General features: G+C 34.8%; 1 protein-coding gene across 1 annotated transcript; it reads right to left on the minus strand.

Moving 5' to 3' along the window:
* Window positions 1-219: 219 nt before the first annotated feature.
* Window positions 220-4,521, minus strand: FTSH9 (FTSH protease 9). The gene is made up of 13 exons (XM_078967527.1): window positions 3,398-4,521; window positions 3,258-3,323; window positions 3,015-3,149; window positions 2,823-2,888; window positions 2,546-2,731; window positions 2,375-2,461; window positions 2,178-2,291; window positions 1,933-2,057; window positions 1,732-1,840; window positions 1,526-1,651; window positions 1,110-1,433; window positions 903-1,026; window positions 220-658 (listed from the first exon to the last, which is right to left on the minus strand). Exons 1-13 carry the CDS (start codon window positions 4,271-4,273, stop codon window positions 513-515), a joined length of 2,484 nt encoding a protein of 827 aa, XP_078823653.1. The 5' UTR covers window positions 4,274-4,521; the 3' UTR covers window positions 220-512.
* Window positions 4,522-21,114: the final 16,593 nt, after the last annotated feature.

Consider the following 21,114-nt stretch of genomic DNA (forward strand, 5'->3'; position numbering starts at 1 on the left):
GCCATAAAACATATATATTTGCCATATAACGGTAACATCATTTTGTGTAAATGAAATATAACACTGTGTTATACACTTATATTAGATCCTTCCTGGTGTCCAGATAAATCACATAACATACCACCTTACTTTAAGCTTGATTTAGACTCATAAGTTTCTCTTTAATCTTCTTCAGTTGCTGCCTAATCTTTTAAGAGTAACTCTTACTAACATCATCTATGCATTAAGAGCTTTTGATTTTATTGTTACAAGTTATTAGTTATTACAATTGTGAGTTGTTTACATACAACAAGAGCTTCTCCACCCCCAAACAAGTTGGGATCGGCTAAAAATTGACCCAAAACAAATTTTATAAATTCCAAGAATCTACAACATAATCCAATGCCAAAATCTGCAACTATTTGAACATGAGGGACTGTATATGTTATATCTAAATTACCTGACTTTTTTGTAATATACAAAGTTGCAGATAGAGGAAGGGCGTGTTTCGAATGTCTAGGTATCATTTGGTGTTACAGTAGTTGCTTCAGATCGGGTGCTGATGACTGTAGGGGCAGAAACGTCTTTTCTGTGCCTCTAACAAAATCAGCAAGTTCTTCCGGTGCAACCACCAACTTTAACCATTCTTGCAACTCTTCCCCTTCCACTTTCTCTTTTTCTATAAGTAGTACCCAAAAAAATAAATAAATAACATTACTTCAACAAGCTTTGTTCTAGGAGTTGAGTTCCAACCTTTTGGTGTTTGTCTAAATTAAGTGTTGTATACACAATGTTGAAGGTCCAATTCCTTTTTAAACAATCTGAACGAGACTAAATGACCATTTTACCCTTCATCTATAAATGAATGGAGGAGGGGTAATACAGTAAAAAGAGTGTCTGAATGGATAAAGGGAACTAATTACCTTCAAGATAAGCACCAAGCCCCTCCAAAACAGTGGGATTAGCACGCATGACAGAAAGCGCCACATCAAGTGCTGATTGAAGCATTAACTTAACTTCTCTTTGAACAAGATCCACTAAATGCCCCTATAAATCATGTTCAAAATGCTCTTACATTTTCCAAAAAGTAAAGAACTAGATTCACCATTTGAAAAAAAAAAAAGGAAAACCTGATCCCTTCCGAAACCCATTGATCCACTGGAATCATCCATTCCTCCATTTGAAAGTGTTGACAATGAGATAGGACCTATGGTGGGATTTAGACCATATTCAGCAATAGCTTTGTATGCCATGTCTGTAGCCCTGCGTATGTCATCAAGTGCCCCTGTTGACACGCGACCCGAGTAAATAATCTCTTCAGCTGCACGTCCTCCAAGAAGGGTGACTAAGCGCCCTCTTAACTCATCCACAAAAAGTAAATATCTGTCCTCTGTTGTTGGAGGGGTGTAAGTGAATCCTAAAGCCCCTCCTGACCTTGGTAGTATGCTTAGTTTCTGATACCAAAACAAAACATGAATACTCGTCATTACTCAATTGGAATTGGAATCCGCGATTCCATTCCATTCCACGATAAAAAAATCTTTACCTCAACCCGTGGTTGCCCTGCAAGAAGTTTAGAAACAGCTGTGCCTACAACTGCATGACCAGCTTCATGTCGAGCCACCACTGCTTTCTCAGTGCCTTGTAACTTGGCTGTTTTCTTTTCAATCCCCTGTTTTTTATCAAAAAATAAATCATATAAATATATAATGTCCTTTTTATTTTACAAGAATAAAAAATAATAATAATTACAGCAATTGAACGCTCCACTGCTTGGATAAAGTCCATTTTCTCCACCACTAGCTTACTTTGTCTCCCTGCCAACAAAGCTGCTTCATTTACTAAATTAGCAAGGTCTGCCCTGCATACCAAACCAAAAAAATGTATTTCAAAAAAAAAAAAAAAAGATCAAGGGTAGTTTTGGAAATAAAAAAAGATGATTTTTTTTATTACCCGGTGAAACCAGTGGTCATGGAAGCGATTTTAGCAAGGTCAACATCCTCTCCCAGAGGAAGCTCTTTCTTGGAAACATGCACATTCAAAATAGCTTGTCTTCCAACCCTATCCGGTGTTTCTACCTAAAATAACAAAAACTTAAGTTAGCATTTTTGCTATTCTTTTTATTTTAAAATAATAATAATAATAATATAAAACTATTAGAGAGATAAATAAATACCAAAAGGGAGAAGAAGACAGACCATAACCACACGATCAAATCTCCCTGGTCGACGAAGGGCCGGATCCAGTACATCAGCACGGTTTGTTGCTCCAAGAACAATCACAGCAGAATTACTATCAAAACCATCCATCTCCTACAAATTCATAAATTAAATTAAAAAAAATTAAACTACCATTGACTAAAAAAGAAGTAAAAGTTTGACTTATTAATACATACAGTGAGCAACTGATTCAAAGTCTGTTCTCTTTCATCATTACTGACAATTCGGAATCTGCCATCGCGACTCTTGGCCACAGCATCAATCTGCAAAGATTTTAATATAAAAGAGAAGGGTATAAGTATAACTATAACTAAAATTAGAAAATGAAAAATATTTTATATTTGAACCTCGTCTATAAATATGATTGATGGAGCTTCCTTTTTTGCCCTTGCAAAGAGATCACGTACACGTGAAGCTCCCATGCCAACATAAAGCTCTACAAACTCACTTGCTGAACAGCTTATGAATGGGACTTCAGCTTCCCCTGCTACAGCTTTTGCTAAAAGTGTCTTACCTGTCCCAGGAAGACCAACCTGTAAGATAAGATACGAAGCCATTTTACAAATTTACCCCTGGTTGAAACACAATGTAAGAGAGCCTGTGAGTTAGGGTTTTGAAACTCACCAGAAGGACACCACGAGGTGGCCGAGCACCAAGTCGTATATATCTATCTGGATTTCTTAGAAATTCCTGAATTCAGTAGAAAAATTACAAAGGATAAATGATGTGTCTTTGGAGTAAGTGTTATATACTATGTATGTGTCATCAAGAATAATTTTAAATCCTTATTACATGCTATAAGGACAATGAACTTACTACAATTTCCTCAAGCTCCTCTTTGGCCTCATCAACACCAGCAACATCAGAAAACATAACAACTTCCCCTTGGTCGTTGACTTTTGACCCACCAGAACCACTTGACTTGCGGTTTCTAAGTTGACCAGGAGATTGCTGTGTTTGGATTATGAAAGAAAGTGAATGTCACTTTTCAATGAGAAAAGAAGTGATAACATGTGAAGAAATAATTAAATAATGTGTATGAGTATAGAGTTAACCTACCTGAGAAAAGTTTACAGGGAATCTGGAAAGTAACCCTGCCAACACAGCTACATAAAACAATGCTATCTGTGAACATAATTGAACCATTAGCTGCTTGTTTCCATGTTTGATGTGTAGAGCAACCTAAAATCCAAACTTACCAAAGCAGAGTTCAAGAAGCCACCAGACCTCTTATCAGGAGACCCGAATTCCACATCATTTTCAAGCATCTTTTCGTAAGGAGTCTTGATATCATTAGGGCGGGTTGTTGTGTACACAATCCTCTTTGTAGGTGCCACGCTCCTCAACAACAACTCTGAATCCTGCATTTTACTTAGACTACTACTAATGTCACTTTCTGGGGTACCTTGTTCTTGTTTCAGCTTAAACATTATATGAACTCCATCAACCTCCACCTTTTGGACCTGATTGGTACTGACTTTAGTCAAGAAATCACTGTATGGAACGCTCACGAATGTGGTCGGAACCCTAGGCTCCGACCCTGGCAATGGAAGACCTGGCCGAAGCAATCTCATGACAAACATAACAATCCCTAACTGCAACAACAACACACCGATTTCTTGTGCTTGAATTATCGGTTGCCACCTCCATTTGCCACCGCCTTTCCCCCACCCCCACCCCCATCCACCCTTCCCCTTCTTCTCCCCCTTCTCTCTCTTCTTACTCACTTTATTGCTCTCACTCTCGCTCTTCTGCCCCGAAGATTCTGTATCATGTTCGCAGGAACTATTATTCACACCCAATTTATTCCTTCCTCTACAACTTTTATTCATCTTCAGAAACCCTAACCCTCCACCCCATGAATTAAAATTGGAAACCCTAGATTCTCTGTACAAATTGATGGCTGGGCGAATGGATAATGACGATTTGGTTACAAAAGCATTCGACTTTTCATGTACAACACGAAATCTTTCGCGGAAGGAAGTGCACCTGTATGAGTATTTTGGATTGTAATTCGAAGAGTTTAAATGGATTTGACCGTGAATTATAGGCCGTAGCGTTTCAATAGCTGCCATCTTATTGATTGATGCCCTAGGGCGTCGCTGAAATGTTTAAAACTAAAATCAAGAAAAATATAAGGAAGAAGGGTTTGCATATAGTGTCTGCTAGTGAATTATGAAAGGTATGGAAAATCTGGTTTTGGGTATGGATCAGGATTACAATTATTTCAGAGGGAGAGAGAGGATGGAGGTTGAGGAAGGTTTGTGGACCATTGAACTTTCTGCCTTCGTTTTTCCTTGCTGTTTTTGTAGACACCGGCCAAAAGAGACAATATAGATAAAAATGGGATGAAATTGATAAAAGATAAAATTAAAATTAAATGATTATTAAGGAAAGCATATCTTAACATGGTTATCCATGTCACAGCGAGAAAATCTCATTGTTTGGTTAAGAAGTACTCATAATTATGGGTGTGTTGGGCATGGAGTTTTTGAGAGTTTTTAATTTTTAGCGTTTGATAAAATGCTCCATTTAAAACAAAAAGTTTTGTTTGGTACTACAAGCTTGTAGCGTTTAGTTTAATCAAAACGCTTCAAATCCAAATGTTACTTCATGTAGCGTTTAACTAACCGCTACAAGCTACCCGCTACCAATTAGTTTTTCCGAACACGTCCTGTATATTTATGAATGAAAGTTCAGTCAATAACTTCATTGATAGAATCATACAATTTTATCTATCTTCAATTATGACCATTCTAAGTTTCTATTTATAGTTATTTGATAATTATTTTGCTTGATGTGCACCTCCACAAAAGACGGTCATCTTCTCCACGTTCTACTATCTCCCCTCCATGACCGCTCACGTCCGAACTCTCTTGGGATGTATATTCTAGTTTTGTGTGTTTATGACTTTATGTTCATTCAATTGCAAAACATAGAAGAAACCAAAGCTTCATGGAGAGAGGGAATATGAGGCGGACGCGGTTTGGTGATTCTTACCAACGGAAGCAACCTGAAAAATCATGGCCTTCAACAATCATCACACATATGCAACCATCATCTACAACCACTCAGAGCTTCAATTCATCATCAATCCAACACTTCAACTTCCTTTGTACATCCATTCATGTAAGTTTGGACCATTTTCTTCAAAAAAAAAAAAAAAAAAAAAAAAAAAAAGCTCCATTAATATATGAGTTTTTAATTATTCAATGCCCGATAGTTGGTAATTATTTAGAGCAATTAGTTTGATATGTATATGTATGTAAAACATTTATGTTTTTGTTAAATCCCTTCTCCTTAAATCATCATTACACTTTTATCTAGGTTACATGTTACTTCAAAATTGGTGTTAATTTCACATTTGGAGTCAAAATTGATACGAACACATAACGTAGGGACCAAGCATTATGGGAGCCTTGGGTAATTCATGCTACCCATCAAAAAATTTCTAGTAGTGTATTTTTTCACAATTTTTTTCTATATTATGGTGCTACCCCTGAATGAAATAAATAAATAAATAAAGGTTACCACAAACTTATAAATCCAAACATAAAACACAAAAACACAAAGTAGTCTAAACCGTTTAAAGTAGCCTAAAGGTTTAGGTAGTCCAAAAATACTAAGTGCAAATTCAATGCACAATTCCTTTAAGAAAATAAGATGCAGCCCAAATTAATCTTTTGTTGGTCAAAGTCAAAAGGGAGGAAACACAAGATAAATGTTGATATGTTGTTCTTTAACTCTTGTAGCCAACTTGATGCAGCAGGCTTCTGGTTACCTGCTCTCCGACCAACGCAAGCCACCTATCATAATGAAACAGGTAGGTAACTCAATCATATTACTTATTATAAGATTATTTTAAATTTTCATTATTTGCCAGTGTGTTGAAAAACTAAAAATTAGCAATTATGTTTATTTAATTAGGGACTTAGGGTTAATAGTTAGTTGTAATTTCTTGTTGAAACTTAAAATCAAGGTTTTAGTTAAAAATTTGAAATCTTTTCATTGTAGGGTTCCATTAGCATTTTTTCAAAAGACAATTATATGTTGGAGATGACAGTAGTAGTGGACCTTCCAAAAGATATAACTCTAATGAAAGCCTATAAGCTCCACAAAAGCATAAGACCACAAGTTTCGTAACCTAATGAACATACTTAAAGACTATAAGTTCTACTTCCATAAAGCCAGAGAGCACAAGTTCCAACAACTTTCGATTTAAATGATTTTCCTTCGGACCCTAGGGATAGGCCAAAAGTTACATCTTATCATCCTAATCAAAGGGGGTGAAAGGAGGGCATTTTGACTAAAGGACATTGTCAACCAAAGGGCATGATTTCCCATCAAAGGTTTTTGGTAAGAAGCTAAAACGTTTCATTGTTGAAGGGTTTGGTGAATTTAAATGGTCAGAGTACAACATTAAAAAGAATAAAGCTTATTTTTTGTGTTGCTACTTGTTCGAAGATATGGTGGGAGAACAAGATGGAAGAGGTTTGTATGACATTATTTTATAAAAGATTTGTGAAATCTTTCTTTTACATAAAAGGTTGTATAAAAAATTTTCCAAAGATTTTGTATAAATTTCTCGGATCCTAGTATGAGTTTGGAATCACACGAGTGTTCATCCAAATCCCTTAAACCAGGGCTCTGATACCAACTTCAGTCTTGAAATATATATGTATACTAGTCTACTTTCATATATCACTTTTGAATTCAATCTCATTGGTTTTGTTTAAAAGGTTGTGTTTTTTTACGTGATAGAATTTTGATGACAATATGAAGATGAGAAAACTACAAACACAAGTTTTGAAGATGCTTAAAGAATATGGATCAACGGTAGATAAGAATGAACTTGTTGAGAGACACTTGAGAATAAGGTTAGTTTAAAATGAGTTTCATCTTTTCTAGATCATTGTATCATGTCTTTAACAAAATATTGAATTTATGATAGATTAATTCAAGCTCCAAGTTTGTTGTTAATGGGAAGTATGTATAACTAGATGCTAAAAGTTAGAGAGTTTTGCAGATTGAGTCCTTCGTGAATTGCAATTTAAACATCCCGATTTTCATACCAAAATTTTCATTTTTAAAAGACAATATTACATTCAAATATGCAGTCATTCATTCATAAGGAAAACCGTTGTTTGATAATCAATACTTAATTGTTCAAATCAAAGTATAATTAACACATGCGGAAATCTCAAACATGATGATGATGGGCTTGCACAGTTAAACATGGCCCTTCCTCCCGATCTAACGAAATATTTGCAACATAGTTAATCAACAACTATAAGCCAAAGCTTAATGAGTTATCCTAAATACAACATACGACAATGCACATACAAGCATACAAGTAAGGCTCTCGGTACTAAAATCGATCCGTCTGAACAATATCGAGTATCTAGACTCACAACATTATAGTTAGTCTTGCCATCAATTTGCCCCATTGTGAGTGCTTAGACTCATAACACTTAATGTTGATCTCGTTATCAACTCACCCCTTTGGCCCTTAGTATGAAGTTGTATCACCTATATTTTGGACTTCCGCACAAAGTTGGAATGCCTCAGCCTAATACAAATATGTCGACATATACATAATACAGATAAACTGCCAACTCAACATCACAAGTAACGGTTTATAAGTCTACCTGTCTAACATCATATTATAGCCTAACCACCTCCTAACATACAAGGATACATACTATAATATATAGTATAGTGAGAAAAATCACATGAACAACTACCCAGACGACTATCAACGATCCAACTAGCGAGTAGGCACTCTGAACACGAAACGACATATAATGCTATAATTGATCAGCAACTAAGTAAATATGATAAAAAAAAGCTATATCATTCATTAATCCCAATAACACTAAATAACTATCAAATAAGGATTAGATAATGTTTGATAGTTGTTGATTGAGTTAAATCTAACTAAGTTAAAGGTTGACTGAGTTAGAAGTTAGGACTGAGTTTGTTCCTGAATGAAACTTGGTTATTTGATTTTGCATATGACTGACTGTGTTGAATGATGAAAGTGATCATATTACCCTCAAGTTCAATCTTTTTCCTGATAATATATATATATATATATATATATATATATATATATATATATATATATATATATAATTGATTTAGTATCTAAATGAATTTGTTGAATAATTCTAAAAAATACAAAATATCTTTAAAAAATCTAAATTAAACATAAATCATTTAAAATCCAAATATTTAACATATAGTTTGTGGAATTTAAACTTGAAAAGATTTAACATCCTGTTATGGATTTTGAAGAGGTTATGATCAATAAATACAAGCCTTCATTGAGAACTTTTTTGTTGACAATATAACATAAATGAAAATCTTTGATTTTCCATTAGGTTTATATGTTAAAAACCAAGGGAGAATCACTAGTTGCATACATATGAACATAATATGTACATATAATTGTCATCCAAAAACCATACTAGTATAAACAGGAGTTCCAACTTAACATTTTTGTCAACTCAGGGGTGTTATAGGGGAAATCAACCATCTTTTCTGAAACAACATCTAACACTACAAGAAAAACACGATTTTTTTATGGAAGGGCACTATGGAACGTATTTATGTTGTTATTCTACAGTGGATCATGCTATGGAATGTCGTTCCACATCAAAGTTGCTACCACATTGTCTATAGAATTTATTTTCGGTAGCGAGCATGGGACTTGATAGGAAAAATGCTACCGACTCCAAATCCATTTGTATTATGCTACCGATATTTCTATGAAAAAAACATCTGTAGCAATTTTCCAATGAAATTTTTTACGAAAACACTTTCCGTTGTACTGTTAGTATGGAATTAATTATTGTGGTTAATATGTAACAAAAAATTTTAATGGAAAACAATTTCATAGTTGCTTTGTTATGGAAGTAGCATTTGTAGGTATTTTGCTAGGGAGCTATGCTAAGGAATTTGATTTCCTTTGCTTCTTTGCTATGGAAAAAAAACCTAGCTAATTTTTTATGACATCAGTTACGAAATTAAATTTCATATCAACTTTGATAAGGAGTATTTCAAATTTAGAGATATTTAGTTGTGGAAATTTGCAACGGAAATAAAACTCATGGAATTTTTAGTATTGAGAAATTATATGTTGCAACTTTTGTAACCAATTTTGCTAGGAATTATTTTTTTTTTAAAAGTATTTTACATTATAGTGTCAAGTTTGAATTATCAAGTTCATGATGGTTTGTTTGGTTAATTTGTTTCTTTGTAAGGATGTTATATGCTTAATTTTCTTATTGTCATTATGATCAATGGAGGAATTGTTATTATGATCAATGAAATTGGTAAGTTATGGTTTAAATGATATGTTTTTGAATTGGTAATATATTTTGTTTGTTTTATTGCATTTTATGTCTTTAATACTACATGAAATACTAAACATTTGTTATTATGTTTATGTTATCTTAAATAATTTTATACCATTTCAATGTAAAGAAACTGGATTGTAACAAAAATGATTACTTAATACATACAAGTATCTCAAAAACACATGCCCCTTTTCAGTAAAAGCTTTCAATGTACCAATGAATGATAAATTTTCATTTTATTTAATTCTCATGAAGGGCACTAATACATAAAATCACACTTACCAATTCGCATGCAAAAACTAAAATTTAGACAATGTAACCATCCTTCTATAAAGAAACAAAAACATCTAGTTAATATCTTCTTCCTCCACTTGTTCTTCATTGCTTGATGTACTATACTCATAACTACCCTCGCTGTCAAGAATACCATCATTGTCATCCTCATGAAATTTACCTTCTTTATCAATGTTATTTTCATTATCTAAACTGTTTCTTGACATTTCATGATCATCATAATTGTCCGTATCGGCTGTAGTTGGTATAATGATTTCATCTGATTCAACTCCATCTTCTTGAAAAGCAACATCATTTTGAGGATGATTTTCATGTACATCAGACCAACCACGAGGTTTAACTTTAAATAAAATCCACTAGTCCGATTTGGTTATTTTCAAACTTGGGTAAGGAATGTAGCACACCTAAGTGGCTTGCATGGCTAAAACAAACAACTCAAACTTCTATTTTCTTTTGATGTTTATTTCAACCAAATTATATTGTTTGTAAACCTTAACTCCTATGTTAGGTGTTGGATCGAACCAATGAAAATTAAACAAAACTGTTGTTTTAATTGGGTAGTCAGAGTACTTGACTTCTAAAATTTCCACTATCCTACCGTAATAATCACCTCCTTGGCTACTAATACACAAATACGTTTTATAACATCAAGTTACTGATGCCTTTACATATCATCAATGCACACCTGACTTGTAAACAACAACTCATATATCTCTGTTTCAAGAATATAAGATATGATCTTCTCAGAATTACTCGAGATAAAATCCATTAAGTAATTCTCTGAGCGTGAGTTTATCTAATACACAAAATCCCCATTTTCTAAGTACGCATAAACATTGCAGGAAAACTATTGATATGTCTAATCTCCATAGACAAGCTACAATTTAATTCATGACAACCTTAACTCGCTACTTACATCCAAAAGTACGATCGACTATGGAATTTCGAATAATCCAATCATTTAGGAAGTAAAACATTCAAAGTGAAACACAATAATAACCTAATTAACTATGGCCTCAAAACTATCGAATATAAATAAAACTCTTATTATTTAATCACCATATTGATTATGCTTTATTCATTGTATAATGTTTCGAGTAAACAACTAAACACTTAAATTAAACATCAGTCATGCCATGTTATAAACATGCATACTATATCTCTCTATGGTCCTTCCTTTGCAAACAGATTGACTAGACACTATTCCAATGATTCTCATTTCACAATTCCAAATTCTTGTCGCTACTAGATTGTGTTAGAGTTCAAACTTACATGCAATGATCTTCTGTAATGTCGAGGCTTCAAAGCCCCAGAGACTTAGCCAACGATATTAGATAATGTTCCATTGGAGCTTTGTTACTGAAAAACAATTCCAAAGTAATGAAGTTTCAAATTGAAGGCATACTCCTTGAACACCTTCCTTGCATTAAAGTTTCTGACTCACATATAGATATTAATCATTAACTCCCTCTATGGAGACATTTCCATATTCCCATATGACCATCAATTTTGACCAAGAATCATCCCAATCTAAAACATATCAATATGGTTATTCCAAACAATATTATACTTCCAATTGTCCACAAGCAACCAATCCTTTGCTAAACCTCATAATGTTTCTGATAGTTGTTTAAAACCTTTAGTCACACCAAGTTCTAGTCCTTTTTCCCTCTCAATGCCCTAGGCATTTGGAAAAACTAGAACAAGTGAATATTATAGTGTATGTAATCGATCATATATCGAAGCATATAGGACTCGATTCATTAAAGACCTGATATATGATCAGTCTCTTGCTATGATATATCTATATATCGAATTTCCAATGCTGAATCATTTCAAAATGATATTCATATATATATCCAAGACTAAGTTCTATTAAAACCTTCAATCTAAACCTTTAGATTTAAAAAGAATTATGAGTGCCCTTTCTCTTAAGCCTAACTATAGCGAAACAATTTCCAAATTTTGCAACTTGCAAGTTGAAAACTTTGTTTCCTACAAATAGTATTGCCAACTTGCAATACTTAGCATAACAATTATGCTTCTACTAGCTTTGACATGTATACAGAAATCAACTGGACTTCTAGAAATCAATGTTATTGGCTTTCTTACTAAAGTGCATATTTCTGATTCGTGGTGCTTTGAAAAGTCCTTAACTAAACTTCTCAAGCTTATACACCTTCATTAGATGGCATATATATATATATATATATATATATATATATATATAAAAAGGGATGTCATAATCATATTGCAAATTTGAGGATGCAATTAACACAACTAATAACCATACTTACATTCATCAGATCGTTAAAATCCACTAGCAAAAGTGTTTCCTCATAATCATTCATGAATTAGAGCAACACATTATGCCACCTTGATTTTTATGATGTACATGTTCCCATCCATGTGAATCTATCATTTCCAAACTACAATGATAAGACAAGGTCTATGACAAAACCAAATTCAAATTTAGCTTTCCTTTCATGGACTGAACTTTGCTTATTCTAAATTTCTTGCCCTATGGTAGTGCAAGGGCCTACCAGTGCTTCCATATTGTTAAACAGTTCACCAATATTGATCAATGTACTTTCACTGACCAACGTGCTCTGCCTTTTGCAGTCAAATGAGAACCATAGAACTCATAAGCATTGCCAATTCAACTGGAAGGTGCATGGAAACAAGAATATGTCAACTTAACATGATTGGTTATTAACCTCAGTCGTGTGCTAGTGATAACTAAAAGGTTTATTCTTGATTGACTCCTGAAACTCTTTAATATCATTAAGACTCCCACTAACTTCTTGACATATAAGTTTCTCTTTCAAGGAACATTCCTTGATGAGCAAAAAACAAATTCAAAAGTTAGTGTTGATTCTCGACAAGAAACATTTCACAGAATTGGCCTTAGTTTATCCTTTTTTTTTAACCAAAACATTACAACTACCAATTCCAAATGTGCTAGAGTAAGAGAACATTATTACTCCACATTTCATGAGGTGTTACAAACCTACCAAGGATGAAATAAGTTTCAAGATACGATTCGAAGTTATTAGGGCATGGCTCTAAAACTTGATTAAAAACGAAGTATGACCCATCTCTTGATTGAACCATTTCAACAATATCTAATTCCTCTTCTTAGTCAAACAATTTCACTAAGATGTTCTTCGAGGATCAATTGTGATATAGTTCCATAATCATTAATATGATCACAAAACACAATACTAAAGTACTTATCCTTTCCTTTTAGATTGGAGAAAACTTTATCTTTCTACCTAACAGATTCTTCGTATTCGTTTCACTACTCTTTGAAACCCTTTCAAAGTATTATAATTATGCTTAATCTTATAAAGACAACCATATTTACTGAAACATCAGTAATTCATGACGAATAGAGTTTTCCATTCTTTATGGTAGATCTGAATAGTCCACATTAATAGACCAGATCCATTAGTCATTCATTTTGACTCATATAAACATGTGATCAGTGAATTAGTCATAATCTTCCAAAGATCAAGATTCTCATACGTCACACAATTCGAATTTTATAACTTCAAGTTTCTATCTAATTGGAACTTGGGTCATGAGAATTCTTTATCACTTAGTCAATTATGACATTGCTGTTAGATTAGGTGTCTAAGCCCATAACTATGTCAAAGATCAAGATTCTCTCACCTGGTTAACATTGAGAATGATTATGTTCCTTGTCATTGTCCTTACGGTAACTTGCAAAACAGAGGATTATATGATCCCTTATCTAAAGGACGTGTCATTAACTAGGTTAGAGTTCGACAACGGCTTTTGAGAGCTATGACTGCTAATCAGATTTTGAATTCATATTTATAGTTATAGTTATTAGACTTATCCAAGTGAGAGACTATTAGATTAGGTATCTAAGCCCATAACTATAATTGGTATGTACTTGACCCGATAGTAGCATGGTCCTTTTGGGTTGCCTTCACCATAGCAATATGATATGATGAGTTTTAAAGGAAGAGGTTAATTAATGATTTATTAATATATTATAAGAATAATATATTAATTGAGAAATCATATTATTTAATTAGTACTGATCAGTAATTAATTTGGAATTAATTTAGTGATCAAAAGAGACTGATTAAAAGAACGGGGACTAATTATTTAAATCAGTAATAGTTGTAGTTTGGGCTAATGGATCCTATTGGTATAAGGTGGATGAAAAGTTTTTAATACAACCCATATACTATTAAATTCTAAAACCCTTGTGCTCTAAAAGTTTAAAATACAACCCATATACTATTAGAATATTAAAAGATTAATATATATATATATATATATATATATATATATATATATATGTGTGTGTGTGTGTGTGTGTGTAAGATGAGTCAGTCTTACCGTTAGTAGATCTCATTCACAAAGTCGATCTATAAGGGGGGGTATAAGAAAACTGCCTATAAAATGGCGGTTGAATGGGTGTACACTCTCACCCACCGCTTCCTTGATTGGTGGAGGGTCGTTAGCCGAACGGGTAGGATAGGACATTAATTCCTCATTAATAAGTATAATGAAAGTTATAAAGTAACTAAATGTTTTATAAATTCTCAATCTTAGTTACTTTAGGAAAATGTGAAAATGATGTTATTCCATGAAATTGCACTTTGCACGTTGCCAAGTCGTTAGTGGAGCGTGTGTGGTTAATTGACACACTAACTTGGACTAACAAGGGTGGCAAAGGGTAGCTCAAGAGTTATAATAGATCAATGGAGTGTGTATGGTTAACCGACACATTAATTAGGTGGTAAAGGACTCAAGAGTGCCAAGCTAATTGCATGGTTATTCACACCTTTTTTGTGATCCTCGATATCCTAATCACAAACTTGAAGTGCATAATCGAGATTAAACATGCCATAGAAAAGTTCAATGAATCTCAAAAGAATCTTGGAAATTTATTTCATTTAAAACCTAATTTCTTCATTTCGTTTTTCATGGTGGAATTGGTAAATCATCATTTACCTACCTTCAAATAATTTGCAATTGGATTACGGCATCCTTCTTCCGAATTGTGAATTATTGTGTTGGGTCCTAGCCTTAATATTTCATTTGGGTGTTATATTAAGGATTCTTTATCTAATCTAAACTTTGTCCTTTTTCTTTTTCAGATGTCTGGCTAAAACGACACTTCTGGATCGAACTCCAACTCTTTAGGCTCCTTCTCTCTCATGAACATTCGTGTGAGGATCACATTCGATGGGTCCAACTTCAATGATTGGATCCACAACATTCAAATGGCCTTGTGTTACAAAGAGAAGGAATACGTTCTCAACAAGCAACTAAACAAGATCGATGAATCTAAATCTACTCCTGAATAGATAGTTGAGTATAGGGCTCATGAGAAGGACGCGACAAAGGTGGTGTGTATAATGGTAGCCACTATGACTCCTGAGCTTCATCAGTTCTACGAGGACTACTAGCCTTATGAGATGTGCCAAGATTTGATTGAAAAGTACCATCAAAGTGCATGTCAAGAAAGGTACGAGATTCTTGCCTTGTTAATCACAACCAAAATGAAAGGTGGAGAGTTCATCAGGAGCCACTTGCAAATGATGCAAAGGTATGTGGATCAGTTGATCAAGTTGAATGTCAACTTTTATGAAGAGTTGGCAATTGATATCATTCTCCACTCTTTACCTACTTTTTATGATTAGTTCAAGATGACTTATCATATGAACACGGAGGAAGTCACCTTAAGCAAACTTCAAGGTTTATTGAGAACTGTTGAAAGTAGACTAAAATGCAAAGTTGGCGAGTCCACCCATGGAAAAGGGAAGAAGAGGAAAGCTCCCTCCAATAACCACAAGGGAAAGTCTCATGATGGACTACTACAAATGTATCCAAAGCTAAAGTCGGTTCTGAAACTCCCTCATCCGATCCCAAAGAAGCAACGTGCTTCTACAATCACGACAATGGGAATTGGAAACAAATCTGCGCTAAATACTTGCAGGGCATCAAGGATGGGAAGATAAAGTCCACCTTCGCAGGTATTTATACTATTCAATCTAATAACTCATCACATGCTAGTTCTTGGGTCCTTGATACAATATGTGGTTTTCACATTTGTTTTGATTTTCAGGGGCTAAAAAGAAGTAGGGATGTGGAGTATGGGAAGATGAACCTGATAATGGGGAATATGAAATCATCGTCTGTCACCAAGATTGGGATTTATTCTTTAGTGCTTAGTAGTGGGTTAGGAGTAGAGTTAAATGATTATTGCTACTCGTCAGAGATGACTAGAAACATTATTTCTTTTCATGGTTTGTACAGACAAGGTTTTAGATTTTCGTTTAACAGTTAAATTGGTTCTATTAATGCTTTCTATAATGATATTTTATATTTTGAAGCATTGCATTGTAATGGTGTATATGAAATTGTGATGTTTGTAGACAACTTAGGAAATAATGTGTTGCATATCGATTCGTCTAATGGTTTAGACAAGGCATGCTTGTGACATTGTCATCTTGGACATGTCAACAAGAAGCGCATAGCCCAGCTCCAAAAGGATGGAGTCTTGAAGTCATCTGACCTAAAGTTAGATGACACGTGCAAATTTTGTTTACTTGGAAAGATGACTAAATCACCTTTCACTGGTACTTTGTGAAAGAGGTGAGGGATTGTTGGATCTCATACACATAAATGTGTGTGGGCCCTTCAGTTCCACCACAAGGGATGCTAACCACTTCTATGTGTCTTTTATCGACAATTATAGCAGATATGAATATATTTACTTAATCAAGCACAAGTCAGAAACCTTTGAAGAGCTGAAAGAGTTTAAGAAAGAAGTGGAGAATCAATTGGGCAGGAAGATAAAGATGCTCAAGTTTGATAGGGGTGGTGAGTATATTAGTATCGAGTTCCACGACTATCTCAAGGAATGTGGAATTGTTTCACAATTGATGCCACCTAGGACACCGCAACTAAATGGTGAGGCTGAGATGTGCAATCAAACCTTGTTGGACATGGTTCGTTCCATGATGAGTCGAGCTTCGTTACCTATCTTATTTTGGGGGTATGCCTTAGAGATTGCCGCCCATATCCTTAATCTAGTCCCAACTAAAAAGGTTGCCAAAACACCTCACGAGATGTGGACAGAGAAGGTTAACTCGTTGGCACATATCAAGGTTTGGGGTTGTGAGGCTTTCATAAGACGAGAGACTCACAACAAGCCTGAACCTCACATTGAGCGGTGTATTTTCATCGGCTAACCACAAATTTTTTTTGGATATCTCTTCTACATACCTAGTGACAATGTTGTCTTCGTAGCAAGGATAGGGGTTTTCTGAGAGCGAGAACTCATATGCCAAGAGGACAATACGAGGCAAATTAATCTTGAAGAGATTCAAGAATCAAGCAATAAAGGAACCTCTAACACTAGCACTCAACCTGAGGAAGAGATTCTTGTTGAATAAGTTGACGAGTCCTTACCTCTAAAACGTTCCTGTAGAGTTAGTGTTCCACCTGTGTTGTATGGTTTCCATATAACAACTGAAGGTGACACGTTTATCAGTGATAGTTAACTGATAAATTTGGATGACCCTAACAACTACAAGGAAGCCATGGCAGGCCCAGAGTCTACAAAATGGAAAGAGGAAATGGATAGCAAGATTCAATCCATGTATGACAATCAAGTTTGGAATTTGGTTGACATTGTATCGGGTGGTAAGAAGGTCGGGTGCAAGTCGATCTTCAAGAAGAAAACTGACATGGATGGGAAAGTGTACACGTTCAAGGAACGATTGGTTACCAAGGGCTTTACTCAAACCCTGGGGGTTAACTATAATGAGACCTTCTCCCCAGTGGCCAAGATCAAGTCTATTAGGGTTTTGCTGGAAATCGTTGCATTTAATGATTATCAAATTTGGCAGATGGATGTCAAAATTGCTTTCCTTAATGAAAATTTGGCTAAAGATGTTTACATGTGTCATCCAGAAGGTTTTGTGGATGTTAGATACCATAATAGAGTGTGCAAGATTGAGCAATTCATCTATGGATTGAAACAAGCATCTCGTAGATGGAATCTTTGTTTCAATGAGAAAGTCAAAGAGTTTGGATTTTCGAAAAGCGAGGATGAGTCCTGTGTGTATGTCAAGGCTAGTGGGAGTATAGTTAGCTTTTTGGAATGGCAATGGGGTGGGTTCGGGGCGGGGCATGGTTTCCAAAACCCGCCCCAATATTTTTCGGGTATCGGGTTTTCCCGTCAGGTTGCAGGTATGTTATTGGGTTTATAACAATTCATAATGAAATCTTTATTCTGTTTTTAGGTACCCCAATGTCTTATAAAAAATACATGTTCTAGCTTCCCTTTTAAATTAAAAATATGAGGCATCACTTTAATAAAATAAACTAGACATTATATTAAAAAGTATTTGATTTAAGTTTAGTACAATACGTCAAAACATAAAAATTTGTTAATAACTAAAAAGATTATTTGATTTAAGTTTAGTGTAATACGTCAAAACATAAAAAATGATCATTCATACCATATTTTAAAAAACTAATAAGATTGTCCATATTATTTTATCTTTCAATGTGTGCAATTAACATCAAAAGGATTTGTGTGTGTGTGTGTGTGTATATATATATATATACACATATAACGATGGGGCGGGTCGGGGCGAGGAGAACCCACTCCTTTCCCCGAACCCGATAACGACCCGTTACCTGACCCGAAATGATCGGATTTCGGGTTTCCCCATCAGGTTCGGGATTTTTTCCATCCCTATAATAGCTTTCTAATTTTGTATGTTGATGACATACTACTCATGGGAAACGACATCCTGACCTTGCAGGAAGTTAAGTCCTGTCTTGGGAAGTGTTTCGCTATAAAGGATATAAGGGAAGCTGCTTATATTCTGAGGATAAGGATCTTTAGAAATAGGAGTAGAAGAATAATTTGACTTAGTTAGAGTACCTACTTGGACAAGGTGCTAAAACATTTAGCATGGAGAATTCCAAGAAAGGGGAACTGCCAATCCAGAGTAATACCAAGCTAAGTAAAACTTAGAGTTCGAGTACTGATGTTGAGATAGCGAAAATAATTCGAGTATCATATGCTTCTGCCGTTGGCTTGATCATGTACGCTATGACATGTACTCGCCCTGATGTGGCTTTCGCATTGAGCATGGTTAGCCGGTATCAAGAGAACCTAGGTAGAGTTCACTGGATAACAGTGAAGAACATTCTTAAGTACCTGCAAAGGACTAAGGAATGGGTCCTTATACTTGGTGGGAGTGATGACTTGAGAGTGATAGGGTATAGTGACCCTAGTTTTCAAACTAATAGAGATAACTTCAACTCTCATTCGGGTTGGGTGTTTACTCTAAATGGAGGAGCAGTTACTTGGAAAACTTACAAGCATGAGACCGTGGTTGATTCAATATGTGAATCAGAGTACATAGCAGGGAGCAAAGCGTCGAAGGAGGTGATATGGTTGAAGAACTTCATTGGAGACCTTGGAGTTGTACCAGCCATAAAGGAGCCTATGGATATTTTCACTGATAACGAAGGAGCGATTGCCTTAACCAAGGAACCAAGGGATCATGGTAGATCCCAACATATCAACAGAAAATACCACTTCATCAGACATCGTGTAGAAGAAGGACTCCTCGTGGTCAAGAGGGTATCTTTAGAGGAGAACCCAACAGATCCCCTCATAAAGGGTCTGAGCAAGGTTAAGCAATTACACCATGCGAGGAGCATTGGTTTGAAGAAAGATATTAGTTTTAGTGATTAGATAGGTGTTTCGAAACTTGTAATAGATCAATGTAATTAACATTTGATGATTAAGTAATGGACTTTTATTTATGATTAAAGTTTACTATCTTGTGTCAATTGTTTACTATTGTTTCACTTTTGCATGTTTTACTTCCTGAATAATTAGATTGTTCAAATTATCCACAGTCTATCATACTTTGGGAGTAAGTAATGAGGTCAGTCTATCATGAATTGGTTTGTAGATTGTCTAAGTGTTTAGACATAGCAAAGGTTTACTGCAATGTTCATGAGTACTATTGAAATAAGATTTGAGTATTGGATTAGACCCACGCTCATGTGAATCATTACATGGAATTTATCACAAGTGATTGTGAGACGATAATATCGTACAATATTTAAACCGAGATATATGAGTTGTTGTTTACGAGTTGATTGTGCGTTGAAAATGCGTAAATGCGTGAGTAACTTGATGTTATAAAGCATATTATTGTGTACGATTTGATGAGTAAATGGTACAAGCATATAAGTCATAGTTTATCTGTTCCTTTTATCCTAAGAGGTTAAAAGCGATATCTTGGGCCCCTCAATGATTTTATGTTGACTTGTGTGCTGGGCCCGATCTGGACTGAATTGGTATGTTCAATTAAGTTCTATATCAAACAAATCAGAAGTATGGAAACAAAATATTGGACACTGAGAATGATTATGTTCCATGTCATTGTCCAAATGATATATTGTAGAACAGAGGATTATATGATCCCTTATCTAAAGGATGCGTCATTGGCTAAGTCATAGTTTGATAGCGGCTTTTGAGAGCTACGACTGCTAATCAAATTTTGAAGTCATACTTGTAGTTATAGTTATTACACTTATCCAAGTGAGAGACTGTTGGATTACATGTCTATGCCTATAACTTTAGTTGGTATGTACTTGAACCGACAGTAGCATGGTCCTTTTAGGTTGCCTTCACCACAACAATATGATAGGATGAGTTTCGGAGAAAGAGGTTAATGAATGATTTATTAATATATTATAAGAATAATATATTAATTGAGAAATCATGTTATTTAATTAGTATTGATTGGAAATTAATTTGGAATTCATTTAGTGATCAAAAGAGACTGATTAAATAAACAAGGACTGATTATGTAAATCAATAATACTTGTAGTTTGGGCTAATGGATCCTATTATATAGGGTGGACAAAAACCTATGGTGAGCCCATAGAGTTTTCATCCAAGGCTTGCCAAATAGGGGTCCATATGTTGCTTAAGGCCTAAGCAAGGGAAATTAGGGTTTCCAGTTGGAAAACCCTAGCAAGTCAGCTATATACGAAACCCCTAGGTTACAGTTTTCGGCTATGAATTCTTAGAGAACCCTTTGGCCGAAAATTGTGAAGCTCCATAATCTTTCTCCTTCTTCCTCATTGCTAGTGGTGTTTGTGACTCCATTAGAGGTGCAACAATTGAGGCACTAAGCTCTTGAAGGTGAAGATCAAGCAATCAACAATAA

The sequence above is a fragment of the Lactuca saligna genome, chromosome 8 (assembly GCF_052625555.1).
Source record: "Lactuca saligna cultivar CGN05327 chromosome 8, ASM5262555v1, whole genome shotgun sequence".
Lineage (NCBI taxonomy): Eukaryota > Viridiplantae > Streptophyta > Magnoliopsida > Asterales > Asteraceae > Lactuca > Lactuca saligna.

What these genes read in the sequence shown, in the direction of transcription:
- FTSH9 (XM_078967527.1), bottom strand. Translation starts at nt 4,273, where the DNA reads ATGGCAGCTATTGAAACGCTACGGCCTATAATTCACGGTCAAATCCAT. An exon ending in GATTTGATCGTGTGGTTATG is followed by an intron (nt 2,058 to 2,177) that starts GTCTGTCTTCTT and finishes TTGTTATTTTAG; the next exon opens with GTAGAAACACCGGATAGGGT. An exon ending in CAGTGGAGCGTTCAATTGCT is followed by an intron (nt 1,652 to 1,731) that starts GTAATTATTATT and finishes GATAAAAAACAG; the next exon opens with GGGATTGAAAAGAAAACAGC.